The sequence below is a fragment of the Gobio gobio genome, assembly GCF_949357685.1.
Source record: "Gobio gobio genome assembly, chromosome: 4".
Classification (NCBI taxonomy): Eukaryota; Metazoa; Chordata; class Actinopteri; order Cypriniformes; family Gobionidae; genus Gobio; species Gobio gobio.
The window spans coordinates 3,550,746-3,568,447 of NC_137100.1; the positions used below are offsets into that span (position 1 = coordinate 3,550,746).

The 17,702-nt window shown below is 43.8% G+C and overlaps 1 protein-coding gene across 1 annotated transcript in view; it reads left to right on the forward strand.

The window, feature by feature from the left end:
* Positions 1-17,702, forward strand: part of tspoap1 (TSPO associated protein 1) — a 207,330-nt gene that overhangs the window by 127,144 nt on the left and 62,484 nt on the right. The window contains exons 6-10 of the mRNA XM_079815420.1: positions 2,042-2,203; positions 8,177-8,260; positions 8,372-8,461; positions 15,359-15,481; positions 15,566-15,670. Coding sequence (XP_079671546.1) covers positions 2,042-2,203; positions 8,177-8,260; positions 8,372-8,461; positions 15,359-15,481; positions 15,566-15,670 — 564 coding nt within the window. The remainder of the gene's footprint in view (positions 1-2,041; positions 2,204-8,176; positions 8,261-8,371; positions 8,462-15,358; positions 15,482-15,565; positions 15,671-17,702) is intronic.

Genomic DNA, 17,702 nt, shown 5'->3' on the forward strand with positions numbered 1-17,702 from the left:
TATGTGTTGAACACACCTTTAGAGGAAGTATAAGGCATTAAAACACAACCTATTTTTGATGTAACAAAGAATCTGCAAATGTTAAAAGGCATTTTAACTATTATTTATGAAAACAAATAATGCATTATTATGTACATTTATGAATACCTTTTATTATGCAATATACACAACTAACTTTTTAGAGCCATACATAGTTTTACCAGCCATGAAAAATAGATAAATCCTTATTAAAGTTACAAAAGTTTTTCTGAAAATTGAGTGATTGTTCTTTGTCTTTTTTGTTGTTTGTTTAATATTTAAAACACCGATATCATCAGGAATATTAGGCTGCTGTCACTTTAAGAGAGAATGCACAGATCCAATACACTGATACACAACTGTTTACGTTCACTTAAGACATACAATGACTAATACATTATTAAAACCAAATGTATTTGTTAACATTAGTTAATGCACTGAACGAACATTCTAAAATTAATAAAGATCAATAAATACAACCCTAAATCAGAAAAAGTTGGGACAGTATGGAAAACGCAAATAAAAAAAAAGAAGTGATTTCTAAATGTACTTGAAAATAAATTACGTGAAATATCCAAATTCTTCCTATCTTTCTTTGAGGAACATTGTTTTTAAACATTTCAATAATTTTCTCACGTATTTGTTGGCAAACTGGCGATCCTCGGCCCATCTTTGCTCCTAAAGGATTAGACCGTTCTTGGATGCTGTTTTTGTACCAAATCATAATTACAATCACCTGTTGACATCAGCTGTTTCAAATCACATCATTATTTAACCATTTTACCTCATTACTAGCCCTAAATTGCTCCTGTCCCAACTTTTTTTGAAATGTGTTGCAGGTCTGAATGACAGGAAAGGATGCATATTTACAAATGACATGAAGTTGACCAGACAAAACATGAAATATTTTGTGTTCATATTGTCTGCAATGAAATACAAGTCAAAGTAAATTTAGAAATCACTTCTTTTTTTTTTCTTTTTTTTTGCGTTTTCCATACTGTCCCAACTTTTTCTGATTTGGGGTTGTACTCGCTCATTGTTAGTACACGCTAGTTGATACATGAACTAATGAGACCTTAATGTAAAGTGTTACCATTATAAGTAACAGAACAATACATTTTAAAGGGGTCATATAATGCTGATTCATAATTTTGTGAATTGGGTGTAATAGAAAAACATGCTTTAATATTCAAAAAGCACATTATTTTTCCGACACTGTGCATTATTGCCTTCTGGAAAGCTCAGAGTGCAGTTTCTGACATGTGAACATCCCTCCTCGTTATGGATCGGTAGACATCATGAATTTACCCGCTAACGTTTGACCGTGAGTGTGTGTGATGCTGGTGAGTGTGCAGTAACGGCTGAATGCTGACGAGGCTGGCGAACGCCTCGTGTCCCGGCTCTTTGATCCTGTTACCAGGTCATGGCTTTGGCCACAGTGGAATACTTCCTCTTAGAGCGTAAGTAGGTATGGCCACTAAAATTAGCCACTAAGGCATTTGACCCTTAACCCGCTGAGTAAAGACAAGCTGAGGCAAATGTCAACTTTTCCCATGACTGATGTTTTCAACCAAAAAAACTAACTAAATGGCCTTTTAATACAATGATGTGAAGAGTAGAAAGGCCAATTTTATGAAAACTGACAAGAAATGTCAATGTTTTTGTGTTTGAATATGCAGTTTCACTCAGAAATAGGTCACGTTATGGAGCTAAAATAATTGCATTTCATGGCGACGATTTTTTGCAAATTCATGACATTTAAACCACATCAGTGTTAAAAAACCTTGTCATTATTGTAAAATGTGTTTATTTATTTAAATGGCCAAGCACATTTGTAAGTATTTATCATGGTAGTGATAAATAAGTTCTCTGTACTGTATCCCGACGGAATGCTTTTCATTTCTGTATTATGAGAATTAATTAATCAGCAGTATATGCATATTCAATATTAAACTCCGAACATGGTATAGCGTGCGTGATTGGTTGCAGTTTATAAGTGTTTTACCTTTTTTTTTACTGGCAGGTTGCATTTGAAACCCCGCCCACAGTAGTAGATGAGGCCCCTGTTAAGGGGGAGGAGACTCCTGCAGAGGGGGAGGAGTCCGAAACAAATGTAACGCCCGAACAGGGCACAAGCTCCGCCCACCAGGAAGAGCAGACCACAGAAGAGCGTCTTCAGTTGCTGGTAAGAGTCACATGATCACAGGCAGAGATGCCCGGACACTAACACTGACGCCTTATATATGCACAGATGTTGCACTCAAAGTAACAACATTTCACAGAATTCATGGGAGTCTGGGACAAATAAATGTGCACAGGATTTATTCACATGGAAAACCTGGAATTGTCAGGGAATTTAGAAATTGTGATGGAAAATCACCAAAAAAGTGGACGTAAGTAAAATATTCTAGTTTTGTTGAGCTGTAAAAGATTGTATTTTACATTTTAGAAAACCCTCAAAGCATCAAATAGCCATTACAAAAGTAGCTTTAGAAAAAAAAAAACTTGATTTCAAATAGAATTTATTACACAAACTTTTCAATGGCCATGAGGGCTAGTAAAGGATGACAGAATTGTAATGTTTGGATGAACTATACATTTTAATGTTTTTTATTATTATTCATATTTATTAATATGGACATATGAAGAAAGAATGATACTCTAAATAAGAAACTGAAACTGCCAGTAGGTGGTGGTGAATGTTTAATGTGTAGGTCATTCATTAATTCGATGAAACGGCTGATTCATTCAGAATGAAGTAAATGGCTCTCTATGAATGGGCCATTGAATCATTGATTCACTCGATTGATTCACTCGAAACACAGATTCATTCAGAAACAAGACACAACAGTTCTGCTCTGGCTTTTTAGGTAATATTTAAGTTCAGCCGCGACACGAATTTGCGACGTCTGTGGCGTTTCAGAGCTCCAACATTAGAAAAAAATCTACGAGTTTTAACCATAGACTGTAAAAAAAATATGGACGTAGTGTCCGTGACGTCACCCATAGGATTCTGAAGAGCAGTTTTGAAGTGTAAAGTCGGGTCGAGCTAATATGGCTAATGACTAACAGACAGCAGACAAACGGCAATCCACCTGTCACTCAAAGTGGCCACGCCCTTAATTATGCAGGACTTTAAGGCTTTATATAATGTAAACGAATGAGTTATAAATAACCCCCCCCCCCCCCCCCCACAGACTGTAAACATGTGTTCTTCTGCTGTAAAGTTGGGCATTTTAACATGAGCTCACTGAGATTCTGCTCCTTCTGGAGTCTGTCTCTAGTGGCCAGTCCATGAACTGCAGTTTAACTCACTTCAGTATCGGCTTCAAGAGAAACTGTGGGAGGAGCCGCTTGGTTTCAACTAGTGTTGGGTACCGAACTCTGTACTTTTAAGGGCACCGACCAAATGACGTCAGTACTACCGAGTACTGATTCACGTTAAATCAATCGGTACCAAATTTCGATACCTAGAGAACGCATTTGGGGATATAGACGAGTGTGTGTGAATATTAAACCGCATAAAGACTATTTAAATATGGATCCTTCGTGTCTCTGTGCGAATGAATGCCGTAGAAGCGCGGTTTACCACACACACACGCACTATCACTATGACGGTCGCGTGTTTCCATCTCTGCCATCTCATATGAAGACATGAACGCACGAACGTCATATCCAGAGCCACTGAGAGTCACTTTATGAGCATTTTACCGTTGAGAAAAACTACCGTCGTCATATAAACACAGAAACGCAAAGGAACGGCAACACGTCAAAATAAAAGTCCGGTTTATCTTGACAAATACATCACTGTACAGTAGAATTTAGATACGTCTCAATTAATAATACTGATGCAAATGTAATAATAATAATCAAAACTTAATTTTTTAAGTAATAAATTCAAATTTTTCTGTTTTAATTTGAATCGTATAAAGCTCAGTTGTGCAGCTTTGTTTGACAAAAAAAGTTTAATTCAATTAAAAGATAAAATAAATTAATGTCTTAATTTGATTACCAGACAATACACAACACATAATTTGTGGGAAATCTTTTCATAGAAATGAAATTAAAAAGAAAAAAATTATATGGTTGTTTTTATGAATTAAATTTAAGTACCTATTAGCCTACAGACGATGGCAGGCAGAGAGCAGGGCAGCTCTGGCATAATGTCAATAACACTTCTATAAATGATTTACAGGTTCTTTATAGTTATTGATGTAAATCCCTAAAGTACCGAATAAAGGTTCCGTTGGATACTGGTACCGAATGTGAGCGGTACCCAAGCCTAGTTTTAACCCAAAAGGTGATGTTATCCCAGCATTTTTTAGAGTGTATTTATTGTACAATGATGAAATCTTTTATTTATCAAAATAAACAGAATATATGACAAACTTTTTTTTGAACAAGTATTAACTCAGATATGATTAAAAAGCTCATTTTTCTTAGGGTGTGCCTTTAGCCCCATTGTACCCTAACTCATTTTGAAGATTTATAGTATATTACCTTTTTTAATTAGACAATGAATTATTTTCCGAGAACGTGGATATTTTGCACAAGTTGTTAGCACTATTAGAAGACCAGGAGAAAAACATTACCGACAAAAACACAAAAACAAACGCCCAAATTACTAATTCCTCGGATAAGCCACTGTCTGTAATGTGGATTGTAGTTTGTAATCGACCTGTTAAAGGTATAGTTCACCCAAAAACAAAATGTTGATGTTTATCTGCTTACCCCCAGGGCATCAGAGATGTAGGTGTGTTTGTTTCTTCAGTAGAACACAAATGAAGATTTTTATCTCCAGCCGTTGCAGTGTGTCAGTCGTATAATGATGTCAATGGGGATATTTTAGAGCAGTGTTTCCCAACCGCGGTGCCGTCTGACGAGAGCAGGGGTGCCGTGTAAAAGTCCTTCAAATATACATTTTTTTTTCTTCACATTTTTCAAATAATTCTCTCTTTGTAAACTTTGTTCAATACATGCGAGTGCTTCCGGATGTTTGAATATGACCAGTAATTTTCGCCGTCATCACCCGAGTTTAGTGCCAGAAGACGCGAATGAGAAGACGCGCGCGCGCTGTGAGAAAATGTGTCTCTGTGCGCTCATCAGAAAGCGCGCACACGTCTCACAGCGCGCAAATATTGAGTTCTATTTAACGTCTTGCTCTTGAACGGACAAACTCACACAAAAAGTATGTCAACATGTCCATCTTGATGAGTATCCTAGCAGACATAGGGCCCTATTTTAACGATCTGAAACGCAAGTGTCAACGCGCGAAGCGCAAGTAACTTTGTGGGCGGGTCTCGGCGCTGTTGCTATTTTCCCGGCGGGATAAATGGCTCTTGCGCCCGGCGCAAATCTAAAATGGGTTGGTCTGAAGTAGCTTCATTATTCATAGGTGTGGTTTGGGCGTAACGTGAATAAACCAATCCGAGCGTCATCCAACATTCCCTTTAAAAGCAGGTGCGCAAGTTCCATTATGGATTGCTATTATTTTGGCGTATTTACCAGGCGCACGCCAGGAGCGGTTCACAGCCGAGGAGACTGATGTGCTTGTAAGAGCAGTGAAAGACAGAGAAGTTGTGTTGTAATGTTGTACATTATGGTAAAGGTGATTTCACAGTCTTTTTTTTTTCAGTCTTTCAGTTTTTTCAGTTTTTCAGTCGATTTTTTTTCCTGGTTCTTGACGGACAAACCAATTTGTCAGATGTCCTTATATACATATATGTCTTGCCACTATTGGGCAAACAGGTCTTATCCTTATTACAATTAGCCTGAATCATTTGTAAGCTAGATTTATGCCTATTTTTTCACATCTTCGTGGCACACCACAATGATTTCCGTCATCTCATGTGTTAATATTTTTTTAGTGTAACAATTTATGATTTGCAAAAATAACTGTTGCATCTGTGTAGGTTACATGAGCAAAGTGTATGCGCGTTGTGCACGCTATACATTATGGTCAAGCATGCGCCCTTAAAATAGCATAATGAACAACGTGCAACGCGCCACTGACTTTAGACTAGGTTTTTTCTGGTCAGTGGCGCAATTGTTTAATGGAACAGCAAAATAGCACCAGGGATTGTTTGCGCCGGAACACGCCTCCTTTTTTGCGCTGAACCGCCCAGGGAGCGCAAGTTCATTCACTAGTTTAGCGACGTGCTTCTGTGGAGGGAAACGCGCGCTTTGCGCGGGTGCAAAATAGGAATGACACATGCGTCGGTGTACAAAGTCAATTGCGCTGGGTGCAAGATAGGGCCCATAGTCTGTATATGCCTTAAGTAAACTTTATACAGTCGAGAAAGATGGCGCATATCCGTGCATTAGGTCTTAAAGGGGCAGTAGCATTAGTTCTTAAAGGGGCAGTAGCATTAGGTCTTAAAGGGGCAGTAGCATTAGGTCTTAAAGGGGCAGTAGCATTTGGTCTTAAAGGGGCAGTAGCCTTTACTGCTGTCTGTTTAATGTCAAACAACAAAAGACGAGGACATCACTCACTGCTCTTGATTGAATAGCTTTTGTAAGTTTAATAGGATTAATCTTTAATTTATACAGTCAAATATGCAATGCTATTTTACATTTGATCAATTTCTGTTCCTGAAAACTAAAGTTAGATGTATAATTAGATGTATATAGTTAGATTAGATGTATATGTTAGATTAATAAACTAAATTAACCATTTAAACTAAATTACTGATCGAATTATTGATCTAAAGCCCACACTGTCACTGTATGATAATTGAAATGAACTGATGACATCAGCGTTTTCTCCAGAATGGCTATACAGCTGAATAAAATTATGCTGCATTATTTTCCTGTTTAACACTGTAAAGCTGCTTTGAAACAATCTACATTGTTAAAAGCGCTATATAAATAAAGTTGACTTGACTTGACTAGATGTAGGCCTACCTGACAAAACTGAAAAGCATAGTTTATTTTATTAGTATCTTTGCTCAATAGTATTTATTTGTGCTACTGCTTGTATTTAAATTATTTGTTCTTATTATTTTCTTTATTTTTATTTGACAGTACTTCTTTTTTCCCTGAATAGAGCAAATACTGAACCGTACCGAGACCGTGAACCTAAAACCGTGATACAAACCGAACCGTGAGCGAACTGTCCCGTTACACCCCTAGCGTAACGTATGCGAGGGGGTGCCACAAAATGGAGAACATTTTCAAAGGGTGCCATGACTGAAAAAAGGTTGGGAAACATTGTTTTAGAGTATGAGAGCAATGAGAGTAAAAACACACAGACATACAAATCCTTAATAAACCATGCGGCTCGTGCTGACATATTGATGTCTTAAGACACGAAACGATCGGTTTCTGCAAGAAACCCAACAGTATTTGTTATTTTTTTTACCTCTTATCAGACGAATGTCATCTAGTATTCCCAGCGCCATAACTTCCGGCGAATAAGGTCAAAATACTGGCGTGATCAAAGATATATAAACGTAGATTCCTCATTCGACCGATCCGCGCAGGCACTAATGAGGAATCTATGTATATATATATCTATGATTGCGCAGATATTTTGACCTTACTCACCGGAAGTGATGGTGCGGAGACGGCTGATGCAGAGCCATAGAAAAAAATGAAATACATTTTGAAATATGGATATTTTTCTTACACAAACGCATCGATTCGCTTCAGAAGGCCTTTATTAACACCCCAGAGCCGCGTGGAGCAGTTATATGACGGACAGATGCACTTTTTATGGACTTCAAAAACAGAGCAACTATTACTGCCATTATAATGCTTGGATTAGCCTGAACATTTTTAATATAACTCAGATTTTATTTGTCTGAAAGAAGAATGTCATACACACCTCGGATGACTTGAGGGTGAGTAAATCATGGGCTAATTTAAATTTTTGGGTGAACTATCCCTTTAATGGGACGACATTCTGGAACTGCCGTCTCCACAGAGAGAGCGGGCACAACCACTGACTGTGAGCGGGAAAACACAGAGCGGGATTAGTGGATTTTTAGTGGAACAGAACGTTTTTATGGGAATCCTCTGGGGGTGAGGGAGGGGGCAGAGTGGCAGTGGCTCTAGCACGGCCCTGATACACCGTAACAATCATGAATGACTGCCAAAGTCATGAAATGCTGTTCAAATCAATGGTTGAATATATTTATGTTGTGTGTTGGTTCTACAGGAAAGTGAGTTGGGCAAGAAGAGGAAAGAATGTGAAGTTTTTGAGCATGAGGTCCGGAAGAGACAGAAACGATGTCTTGATTTGGTGAGTGTGATTCTCTTATATTAATGCTTACATTGCATGTCTGCTGTGTGTGTATGAGGCTGGAAAACTCACTCTGTATGTGTGTGTGTGTGTGTGTGTGTGTGTTCACAGGAGAACCAGCTAGTGGACGAGCGCAGCAGAAATGAGCACTTAGTAGAGGAGGCAGAACTCCTCAGGAGAAAGGCTCAGCTGCTTGACCAGGTGAAACACTGACCGGTTAGACTTATAAAGTTATTAAAGAGGACCTATTGTGCTTTTATACATTTCTATAGTGAGTAATGTTACTGTTTGAGCATGAAAGCGCTCTGAGTTCTTCTCTATATCAGTGTCAGTGTTTCTGAACTTATGAATCGCCTCCATCGTAGGCTTGAGTTTTCTTCCGGGAACAAACACGTCACAATATTCCTCATTTAAATAATTAATATGCAGAATAAAGGGGCGGGGCCTGGTTGAGTTAGTTAGTAGTGCAACTGGCGGTTATGGTAAGGGGCGGGACATTCACAAACACGCTGGAAGCGCTCGACCAATCACAGCACATTGCTCCAGCCGACCAATCAGAGCACAGTGTGCTTTTCAGAAGGCGGGGCTTCATAGAGACAGGAACTAAACAGAGCTTTACTGACAGACTGGGAAGAGAGGAGCCGCAACAATGGAGAATATGAGGGAAATGGTGAACATTCAAGCAGGAAAACCTGCTCTAGTAGAGCCCAAAACAACATCAAGACTATGTGAAAGTGCATCATAGGTCCTCTTTAACACATGTTACCCCCTATAGCAGGATATTAAAGGGTTAGTTCACCCAAAAATGAAAATAATGTGATTTATTCCTCACCCTCATGCCGTTCCACACCCGTAAGACCTCCGTTCATCTTCAGAACACAGATGAAGATATTTGTGTTGAAATCTGAAGGCTCAGTGAGGCCTGCATTTACACTCTCAAGATCCATTAATGTACTAAACACATATTTAAATCAGTCCATGTGAGGACAGTGGTTCAATATTAATATTATAAAGCCACGAGAATATTTTAAGAGCGTTCGGAATGTATCGAATCAGTGAGTCGATTCAGCGGTTTGGAGCGTATCGAATCAGCGAGTCGATTCAGCGATTCGAAACGTATCGAATCAGCGAGTCAATTCAGCGGTTCGAAACTTATTGAATCAGCGAGTCAATTCAGCGGTTCGGAGCATATCGAATCAGCGAGTCAATTCAGCGGTTCGGAGCGTATCTAATCAGCGAGTCAATTCAGCGGTTCGGAGAGTAACGAATCAGCGAGTCGGTTCAGCGGTCCGGAGCGTATCGAATCAGCGAGTCAATTCAGCGGTTCGGAGAGTAACGAATCAGCGAGTCGGTTCAGCGGTCCGGAGCGTATCGAATCAGCGAGTCAATTCAGCGGTTCGGAGCGTATCGAATCAGCGAGTCAATTCAGCAGTCCGGAGCATATCGAATCAGCGAGTCAATTCAGCGGTCCGGAGCGTATCGAATCAGCTAGATAATTCAGCAGTCCGGAGCGTATCGAATCAGCGAGTCAATTCAGCGGTCCGGAGCATATCGAATCAGCGAGTCAATTCGACAGTTCGGAGCGTATCGAATCAGCGAGTCAATTCAGCGGTTCGGAGCATATCTAATCAGCGAGTCAATTCAGCGGTTCGGAGCGTATCAAATCAGCGAGTCAAATCAGCGAGTCAATTCAGCGGTCCGGAGCATATCGAATCAGCGAGTTGAATCAGCGAGTCGATTCAGCGGTCCGGAGCGTATCGAATCAGCAAGTCAATTCAGCGGTCCGGAGCGTATCGAATCAGCGAGTCGATTCAGCGGTCCAGAGCGTATCGAATCAGCGAGTCGATTCAGCGGTTCGGAGCGTATAGATTCAGTGAGTCGGTTCAGCGGTTTGGAGAGTATCGAATCAGCGAGTCAATTCAGCGGTTCGGAGCTAATTGAATCATCGAGCCGATTCAGCGGTCCGGAGCGTATCGAATCAGCGAGTCGATTCAGCGGTTCGGAGCGTATCGAATCAGCGAGTCGATTCAGCGGTTCGGAGCGTATAGATTCAGTGAGTCGGTTCAGCGGTTCGGAGAGTAACGAATCAGCGAGTCGGTTCAGCGGTCCGGAGCGTATCGAATCAGCGAGTCAATTCAGCGGTTCGGAGCGTATCGAATCAGCGAGTCAATTCAGCAGTCCGGAGCATATCGAATCAGCGAGTCAATTCAGCGGTCCGGAGCGTATCGAATCAGCTAGTCAATTCAGCAGTCCGGAGCGTATCGAATCAGCGAGTCAATTCAGCGGTTCGGAGCGTATCGAATCAGCGAGTCAATTCGACAGTTCGGAGCGTATCGAATCAGCGAGTCAATTCAGCGGTTCGGAGCATATCTAATCAGCGAGTCAATTCAGCGGTTCGGAGCGTATCAAATCAGCGAGTCAAATCAGCGAGTCAATTCAGCGGTCCGGAGCATATCGAATCAGCGAGTTGAATCAGCGAGTCGATTCAGCGGTCCGGAGCGTATCGAATCAGCAAGTCAATTCACCGGTCCGGAGCGTATCGAATCAGCGAGTCGATTCAGCGGTCCAGAGCGTATCGAATCAGCGAGTCGATTCAGCGGTTCGGAGCGTATAGATTCAGTGAGTCGGTTCAGCGGTTCGGAGAGTATCGAATCAGCGAGTCAATTCAGCGGTTCGGAGCTAATTGAATCATCGAGCCGATTCAGCGGTCCGGAGCGTATCGAATCAGCGAGTCGATTCAGCGGTTCGGAGCGTATTGAATCAGCGAGTCGAATCAGCGAGTCGATTCAGCGGTTCGGAGCGTATCGAATCAGTGAGTCGATTCAGCGGTCTGGAGCGTTTCGAATCAGCGAGTCAATTCAGCGGTTCGGAGCGTATAGATTCAGCGAGTCGGTTCAGCGGTTCGGAGGGTATCGATTCAGCGGTTCGGAGCGCATCGAATCAGCGAGTCGATTCAGCGGTGCGGAGCGTATTGAATCAGCGAGTCGATTCAGCGGTGCGGAGCGTATTGAATCAGCGAGTCAATTCAGCGGTCCGGAGCATATCGAATCAGCGAGTCAATTCGACAGTTCGGAGCGTATCGAATCAGCGAGTCAATTCAGCGGTTCGGAGCATATCTAATCAGCGAGTCAATTCAGCGGTTCGGAGCGTATCAAATCAGCGAGTCAAATCAGCGAGTCAATTCAGCGGTCCGGAGCATATCGAATCAGCGAGTTGAATCAGCGAGTCGATTCAGCGGTCCGGAGCGTATCGAATCAGCAAGTCAATTCAGCGGTCCGGAGCGTATCGAATCAGCGAGTCGATTCAGCGGTCCAGAGCGTATCGAATCAGCGAGTCGATTCAGCGGTTCGGAGCGTATAGATTCAGTGAGTCGGTTCAGCGGTTTGGAGAGTATCGAATCAGCGAGTCAATTCAGCGGTTCGGAGCTAATTGAATCATCGAGCCGATTCAGCGGTCCGGAGCGTATCGAATCAGCGAGTCGATTCAGCGGTTCGGAGCGTATCGAATCAGCGAGTCGATTCAGCGGTTCGGAGCGTATAGATTCAGTGAGTCGGTTCAGCGGTTCGGAGAGTAACGAATCAGCGAGTCGGTTCAGCGGTCCGGAGCGTATCGAATCAGCGAGTCAATTCAGCGGTTCGGAGCGTATCGAATCAGCGAGTCAATTCAGCAGTCCGGAGCATATCGAATCAGCGAGTCAATTCAGCGGTCCGGAGCGTATCGAATCAGCTAGTCAATTCAGCAGTCCGGAGCGTATCGAATCAGCGAGTCAATTCAGCGGTTCGGAGCGTATCGAATCAGCGAGTCAATTCGACAGTTCGGAGCGTATCGAATCAGCGAGTCAATTCAGCGGTTCGGAGCATATCTAATCAGCGAGTCAATTCAGCGGTTCGGAGCGTATCAAATCAGCGAGTCAAATCAGCGAGTCAATTCAGCGGTCCGGAGCATATCGAATCAGCGAGTTGAATCAGCGAGTCGATTCAGCGGTCCGGAGCGTATCGAATCAGCAAGTCAATTCACCGGTCCGGAGCGTATCGAATCAGCGAGTCGATTCAGCGGTCCAGAGCGTATCGAATCAGCGAGTCGATTCAGCGGTTCGGAGCGTATAGATTCAGTGAGTCGGTTCAGCGGTTCGGAGAGTATCGAATCAGCGAGTCAATTCAGCGGTTCGGAGCTAATTGAATCATCGAGCCGATTCAGCGGTCCGGAGCGTATCGAATCAGCGAGTCGATTCAGCGGTTCGGAGCGTATTGAATCAGCGAGTCGAATCAGCGAGTCGATTCAGCGGTTCGGAGCGTATCGAATCAGTGAGTCGATTCAGCGGTCTGGAGCGTTTCGAATCAGCGAGTCAATTCAGCGGTTCGGAGCGTATAGATTCAGCGAGTCGGTTCAGCGGTTCGGAGGGTATTGATTCAGCGGTTCGGAGCGCATCGAATCAGCGAGTCAATTCAGCGGTCCGGAGCGTATCGAATCAGCTAGTCAATTCAGCAGTCCGGAGCGTATCGAATCAGCGAGTCAATTCAGCGGTCCGGAGCGTATCGAATCAGCGAGTCAATTCGACAGTTCGGAGCGTATCGAATCAGCGAGTCAATTCAGCGGTTCGGAGCATATCTAATCAGCGAGTCAATTCAGCGGTTCGGAGCGTATCAAATCAGCGAGTCAATTCAGCGGTCCGGAGCATATCGAATCAGCGAGTTGAATCAGCGAGTCGATTCAGCGGTCCGGAGCGTATCGAATCAGCAAGTCAATTCACCGGTCCGGAGCGTATCGAATCAGCGAGTCGATTCAGCGGTCTAGAGCGTATCGAATCAGCGAGTCGATTCAGCGGTTCGGAGCGTATAGATTCAGTGAGTCGGTTCAGCGGTTCGGAGAGTATCGAATCAGCGAGTCAATTCAGCGGTTCGGAGCTAATTGAATCATCGAGCCGATTCAGCGGTCCGGAGCGTATCGAATCAGCGAGTCGATTCAGCGGTTCGGAGCGTATTGAATCAGCGAGTCGAATCAGCGAGTCGATTCAGCGGTTCGGAGCGTATCGAATCAGTGAGTCGATTCAGCGGTCTGGAGCGTTTCGAATCAGCGAGTCAATTCAGCGGTTCGGAGCGTATAGATTCAGCGAGTCGGTTCAGCGGTTCGGAGGGTATCGATTCAGCGGTTCGGAGCGCATCGAATCAGCGAGTCGATTCAGCGGTGCGGAGCGTATTGAATCAGCGAGTCGATTCAGCGGTGCGGAGCATATCGAATCAGCGAGTCAATTCGACAGTTCGGAGCGTATCGAATCAGCGAGTCAATTCAGCGGTTCGGAGCATATCTAATCAGCGAGTCAATTCAGCGGTTCGGAGCGTATCAAATCAGCGAGTCAAATCAGCGAGTCAATTCAGCGGTCCGGAGCATATCGAATCAGCGAGTTGAATCAGCGAGTCGATTCAGCGGTCCGGAGCGTATCGAATCAGCAAGTCAATTCAGCGGTCCGGAGCGTATCGAATCAGCGAGTCGATTCAGCGGTCCAGAGCGTATCGAATCAGCGAGTCGATTCAGCGGTTCGGAGCGTATAGATTCAGTGAGTCGGTTCAGCGGTTTGGAGAGTATCGAATCAGCGAGTCAATTCAGCGGTTCGGAGCTAATTGAATCATCGAGCCGATTCAGCGGTCCGGAGCGTATCGAATCAGCGAGTCGATTCAGCGGTTCGGAGCGTATCGAATCAGCGAGTCGATTCAGCGGTTCGGAGCGTATAGATTCAGTGAGTCGGTTCAGCGGTTCGGAGAGTAACGAATCAGCGAGTCGGTTCAGCGGTCCGGAGCGTATCGAATCAGCGAGTCAATTCAGCGGTTCGGAGCGTATCGAATCAGCGAGTCAATTCAGCAGTCCGGAGCATATCGAATCAGCGAGTCAATTCAGCGGTCCGGAGCGTATCGAATCAGCTAGTCAATTCAGCAGTCCGGAGCGTATCGAATCAGCGAGTCAATTCAGCGGTTCGGAGCGTATCGAATCAGCGAGTCAATTCGACAGTTCGGAGCGTATCGAATCAGCGAGTCAATTCAGCGGTTCGGAGCATATCTAATCAGCGAGTCAATTCAGCGGTTCGGAGCGTATCAAATCAGCGAGTCAATTCAGCGGTCCGGAGCATATCGAATCAGCGAGTTGAATCAGCGAGTCGATTCAGCGGTCCGGAGCGTATCGAATCAGCAAGTCAATTCACCGGTCCGGAGCGTATCGAATCAGCGAGTCGATTCAGCGGTCCAGAGCGTATCGAATCAGCGAGTCGATTCAGCGGTTCGGAGCGTATAGATTCAGTGAGTCGGTTCAGCGGTTCGGAGAGTATCGAATCAGCGAGTCAATTCAGTGGTTCGGAGCTAATTGAATCATCGAGCCGATTCAGCGGTCCGGAGCGTATCGAATCAGCGAGTCGAATCAGCGAGTCGATTCAGCGGTTCGGAGCGTATCGAATCAGTGAGTCGATTCAGCGGTCTGGAGCGTTTCGAATCAGCGAGTCAATTCAGCGGTTCGGAGCGTATAGATTCAGCGAGTCGGTTCAGCGGTTCGGAGGGTATTGATTCAGCGGTTCGGAGCGCATCGAATCAGCGAGTCGATTCAGCGGTGCGGAGCGTATTGAATCAGCGAGTCGATTCAGCGGTGCGGAGCGTATTGAATCAGCGAGTCGATTCAGTGGTTCGGAGCGGCAAAGTCACGTGATTTCAGCTGTTTGGCGGTTTGACAATCCGAATCATGAATCGACTCGCTGATTTAAAACGGTCTGAATCTTCATGAATCAGTGTTTTGAAATCGGTTATCACTATATAAGTCGTTATTTAGGTTTTTTTTGGCGCACAAAAAATATTCTCGTGGCTTTATAATATTAATATTTAACCACTGTCCTCACATGGACTGATTTAAATATGTGTTTAGTACATCAATGGATCTTGAGAGTGTAAATGCAGGCCTCACTGAGCCTTCAGATTTCAACACTAATATCTTCATCTGTGTTCTGAAGATGAACGGAGGGCTTACGGGTGTGGAACAAATCACATTATTTAAATTTTTGGGTGAACTAACCCTTTAATATCTGGGCATTAGCTCCAGTGTAACCATAGCATGTTTCTGTAGTCTCAGGCTGAAAATGAGGAGCTAAAGGAACAGCTCTGTGTTTTGAGCGCTCAGCATAGTTCCGTTCTGGAGGAGAACCAGCGACTCCGTGCAAAGCTGGAGAACCTAGAGCAGGTCCTAAAGGTAAGGAACGCGTTCAGTCGGCTTCTCAACAGGTTTGCATCGCGTTCGCTGTGTAATCGGTGTGTGTTTGTGGTGTTGTCGCAGCACATGCGAGAGGTCGCCGATCGCAGGCAGCAGCTGGAACTGGAGCATGAGCAGGCGCTGGCAATCCTCAAGTTCAAACAGGATGAAATCAAGCGGCTTCAGCGGGTCAGAGTCATTCTGCTTTATTAATGCATAACATGAATGAACTATGAGGGATATATATTTACAGCATTTATTAATGTTGGTTTGTAAAAATACAATTGTTCATGTTGGTTCACAGGCAGTTCCCATATAAGATCACGACACATAACGTTTTTGTCTCCTAAAAGAAAGACTCGGTCTCACTTCCTGCACAGTCCTCGGTAGATGTGTAACAAATTTGCATAATTCTAGTCTATGGTTTTCATTGGCTGCTCACGAACAACGTCTCCTTTGTCCCGCCCACAAACACTGCAGTTTGAAGCGTGAAGTAGGGTCGAGCTGGCCGTCGCCATTTTGTCAGCGCGTCACTCCCGGATAACAGAAAATAGGCAAAGAGGCGGGACGTGGGCGGAGCTGAGGTGACGACTAACAGACAGCAGACAAACGGCAATCCACCTGTCACTCAAAGTGGCCACGCCCTTAATTATGCAGACCTTTAAGGCTTTATATAATGTAAACGAATGAGTTATAAAATAATTCACCCCCCCTCACAGTCATCATGAAGGGCAAAATTAGCCGTATAGACCAAAAGCACAGTTTGTCCCAGACTGTAAACATGTGTTCTTCTGCTGTAAAGTTGGGCATTTTAACATGAGCTCACTGAGATTCTGCTCCTTCTGGAGTCTGTCTCTAGTGGCCAGTCCATGAACTGCAGTTTAACTCACTTCCGTATCGGCTTCAAGAGAAACTGCGGGAGGTTTCTGCTTGGTCAAGAGCTGTAATTCAGATATGCTAATGAGCGTTTGGTTTCCGACACATGCTGTAAGCAGTCAACCAATCACAACAGACTCGTCCATCTGACCTATCAGAGCAAGAGCAGGCTCTCAGAAAGGAGACACAGGGAGAAAAGAGCTGATGCTGCATTATTGCAGAATTAAGTGTTTTTTGACCTTTGATGCATGTAAACCTGTTGTTGAACAAAATTAAGGGCCTTTAAAATAACATAATGGGGGCACAGTAACTAAGAGGCGTGACGTGGGCGGAGCTGAGGTGACGTGATGACTAACAGACAGCAGACAAACGGCAATCCACCTGTCACTCAAAGTGGCCACGCCCCCTTAAGTGTTTTTTGACCTCTGATGCCTGTAAACCTGTTGTTGGAGACCGTAAAACAAAATGAAGAGCCTTTAAAGGGTTAGTTCACCCAAAAATGAAAATTATGTCATTAATTACTCACCCTTATGTCGTGCGACACCCGTAAGACCTCCGTTCATATTCGGAACACAAATGAAGATATTTTTGTTGAAAGCTGATGCTGAGAAAGGCTTCAGTTTGGCCTCCATTGGCATTCAGTACACTTATACTCCCAAGACCGATAAAAGGCCCTTAAAATGTCATTACAAAGTCCATCTCACCACAGTGACTCTACAATAATCTTACGATGCGACGACAATAGTTTTTGTGCGCAAAAAAAAATCAAAATAACACCTTTATCCAGCTTGTTATTGCCTTCCGCGTGTGCCTCAACGACGCATGCGCGAGAATATGACGTAGCGCCGGGGTTCGGGATTCCATGAAAAGCGCAATCTAACCCCATTTTGAGCACTACGCCGAGACCTAAAGCACGATCAATGTAGAATCCAACAGCTGAGATACGCGCGTCTTCCTCTGATTGTAAACAAATCACTTCTGGGTCATCTGTCCGAACGCCGGATCTGCGTCATATTCTCGCGCATGCGTCGTGGAGGCACACACGGAAGGCAGTAACAAGTTGGAAAAAGGTGTTATTTTGATTTTTTTTGCGCACAAAAACTATTGTCGTCGCATCGTAAGATTATTGTAGAGTCACTGTGGTGAGATGGACTTTGTAACATGTTTTGAGTGCCTTTTATCCGTCTTGGGAGTATAAGTGTACTGAATGCCAATGGAGGCCTAACTCAGCCATCAGCTTTCAACAAAAATATCTTCATTTGTGTTCCGAATATGAACGGAGGTCTTACGGGTCTCGAACGACGTGAGGGTGAGTAATTAATGACAGAATTTTCATTTTTGGGTG